Below are 2,304 nucleotides of genomic sequence, written 5' to 3' on the forward strand. Positions count from 1 at the left end.
CTTGACAGTGGTGTCTTAGAATAATCAAGGAAGTAAAAGTTTAAAAGAGAAATTACCTAGCACCTCGTGCTAACCAATCCATGGATACAACCACAGGGCCACAACGACTCACAGGTTTACAAAAAGATCATTGAGGTTAAATTTTCTTTAGAAGGATAAGTAATAACAAACAAAAATATTTTTAATAAAGTTTTATTCAATAAATACACACAAAAACAACTAATGAATCTGTAAATATTATTATATAAACAACAGTATTGACAAAACAACATAAAAGCAAAATAGAATAAATAATTAATTTGTTGGAATTCCCAACAAATCTAAAAAACAAAAATTAATTACAACCGTTTACTGGATTGACTGGCCTTACCGGAGTTACCGGATTGACTGGTTGTACTGGTTGTACTGGTTGTACTGGTTGTACTGGTTGTACGGGTTGTACTGGAGCTACTGGTACTCCATTATCAATACCCCTATTACCGCAGCCGTTATTACAAGATTTATCACCCAAAAGTCCCGTAACTGAAATTAGATTGAGGCCTCCACCTCCATTTGATCTACAGCCGCCGTTATCATTGCAACTACCGCAGTTGTCACCACCGAGACTTAACAGACCTGTAAACATAAACCAATTACAATATCTTAATCACACTCACACACAGCTTCCTAGTTCGTGACTAGTCAGAGCCAAGTGTGTTTGTTTTCAGACCGAGAATTTGGAGATGAGATTGAAAAACTTCTGAAGGTAATATCATAAAGGTAATGACTACACGGACATTCGAGTTGTTGAGACACCACGCCAAACTCACTGAGTGCGACGTGTCGCGGGTTCGATCCCCGCGTAGCACAAACATTTGATCCAAAAACGTACATTTGTGGATCCCCGCGACGAGAGGATTAAATATCTCAATGCGGGAGTCCTTTTTTTAATATAAAAAAAAACTTAAATTAAAGGGCTAGAGCGTACAACGTACCAAGTCCGTTAGCTTGCGCCATGCTGTAGACCTGTGAAGATTTAAACATACAATGAAACATTTTTAAACAGCATTACAAAGTAGCGATACCTCATGAAAATTTAGCTTTGAAAGGTACCACGAATAAATCATGCGGATTTTGATGCTCAGATGATTTTGGCGTATCTAAGTGGGTGTCCTTAACCACTTAGTTTACAGATGCACCAAGTTAATCCACGCTGTGAGGCCTACCGATATCACTTGGAAATGTGGAAATTATGGAAGAGACAACCCTTATGTGTATTTTTTTTCAGCCGTTTCTGTCCCACTGCAGGGCAATGACCTCCCTTAGATTCTTCCACTCTGTCTGGTCTATTGCTTTTGCCATCCATTGCTTGTATAGTTATGTGGATAGTTTATCAAAAGTTCATGGTTTTGCTTGCAAGACTGACATAGTCTTAAAAGGTGGTCAATATTGTGAATGTTAGATAAAACAAGTTAACTGAGCAAGAAACTATTTAAAGGAATTAGACAAAATCGAATATTTCTTTGAATGAAAATAAAAACTAGTTATATCTGATCTTGTCACAGGGTTGAAGAGGTCAGATAGAGAGTTAATCTTTATAAAACCTGGCTGCATCTGGTATCTGGAAGCCAAACCCAACATATTTGTGTGGGGATGAAAGGACTAGGTGCCAAGGTGGTAAACGGAGTGAGAGCGGGATAGTGTGAGAGAGCAGATTAAAAAAGATAAGAAAGACGATAAGAAAGAAGACGTATAAAGAATTAAAGAAATTGTTTTACAATTTATTTCCGAAAATAAACGTATCTACAAGACTATCAAGACGTTTGGTTTTCCACATTTGGGGAAAGACGGTGATGATAAAAATATTAATTACTCACCAAAGTCAGGACAAAGAATATTTTGAAGAAGTTTGCCATTTTGTAGTTAAAAAGGTTTTCAATCTTGCTGAACTGTGGTTCTGAAGAAGTGTTGACTGACAAATCCAACTCGCGGTAACTATTTATATTAAAAGTGCACAATTGACTTCTCATGTTAACACAGGTGGTAGCATTATTTATTTGTTCCAATAGACGCTAATGTGTGATATATTGTAAATCGGTGGTTTATGCTATTTTTATAATAAACAACAGATGTTTTGAAAACCGATGTAATTCATTTAACGATTCGTCACATATATGCATCATGCATTGGTCTGATAATAATATCATCAAGATAATAGCCGGGGCTATTTTTTAAATGTGTTACATAATCATGGAAATAAAATTTATGCTCTTCCCTTCTTTCACAGACCTTCGGGCGATTAGATTCTGACACCAGGTTGTACAT

General features: G+C 36.5%; 1 protein-coding gene across 1 annotated transcript; it reads right to left on the reverse strand.

The window, feature by feature from the left end:
* Positions 1–267: 267 nt before the first annotated feature.
* Positions 268–1,958, reverse strand: LOC113505883 (levansucrase-like). Its single transcript, XM_026888740.1, has 3 exons — positions 1,857–1,958; positions 975–1,005; positions 268–615 (listed from the first exon to the last, which is right to left on the reverse strand). Exons 1-3 carry the CDS (start codon positions 1,893–1,895, stop codon positions 335–337), a joined length of 351 nt encoding a protein of 116 aa, XP_026744541.1. The 5' UTR covers positions 1,896–1,958; the 3' UTR covers positions 268–334.
* Between the last annotated feature and the right edge of the window lie 346 nt (positions 1,959–2,304).

Source organism: Trichoplusia ni, chromosome 27 (assembly GCF_003590095.1).
Source record: "Trichoplusia ni isolate ovarian cell line Hi5 chromosome 27, tn1, whole genome shotgun sequence".
NCBI lineage: Eukaryota > Metazoa > Arthropoda > Insecta > Lepidoptera > Noctuidae > Trichoplusia > Trichoplusia ni.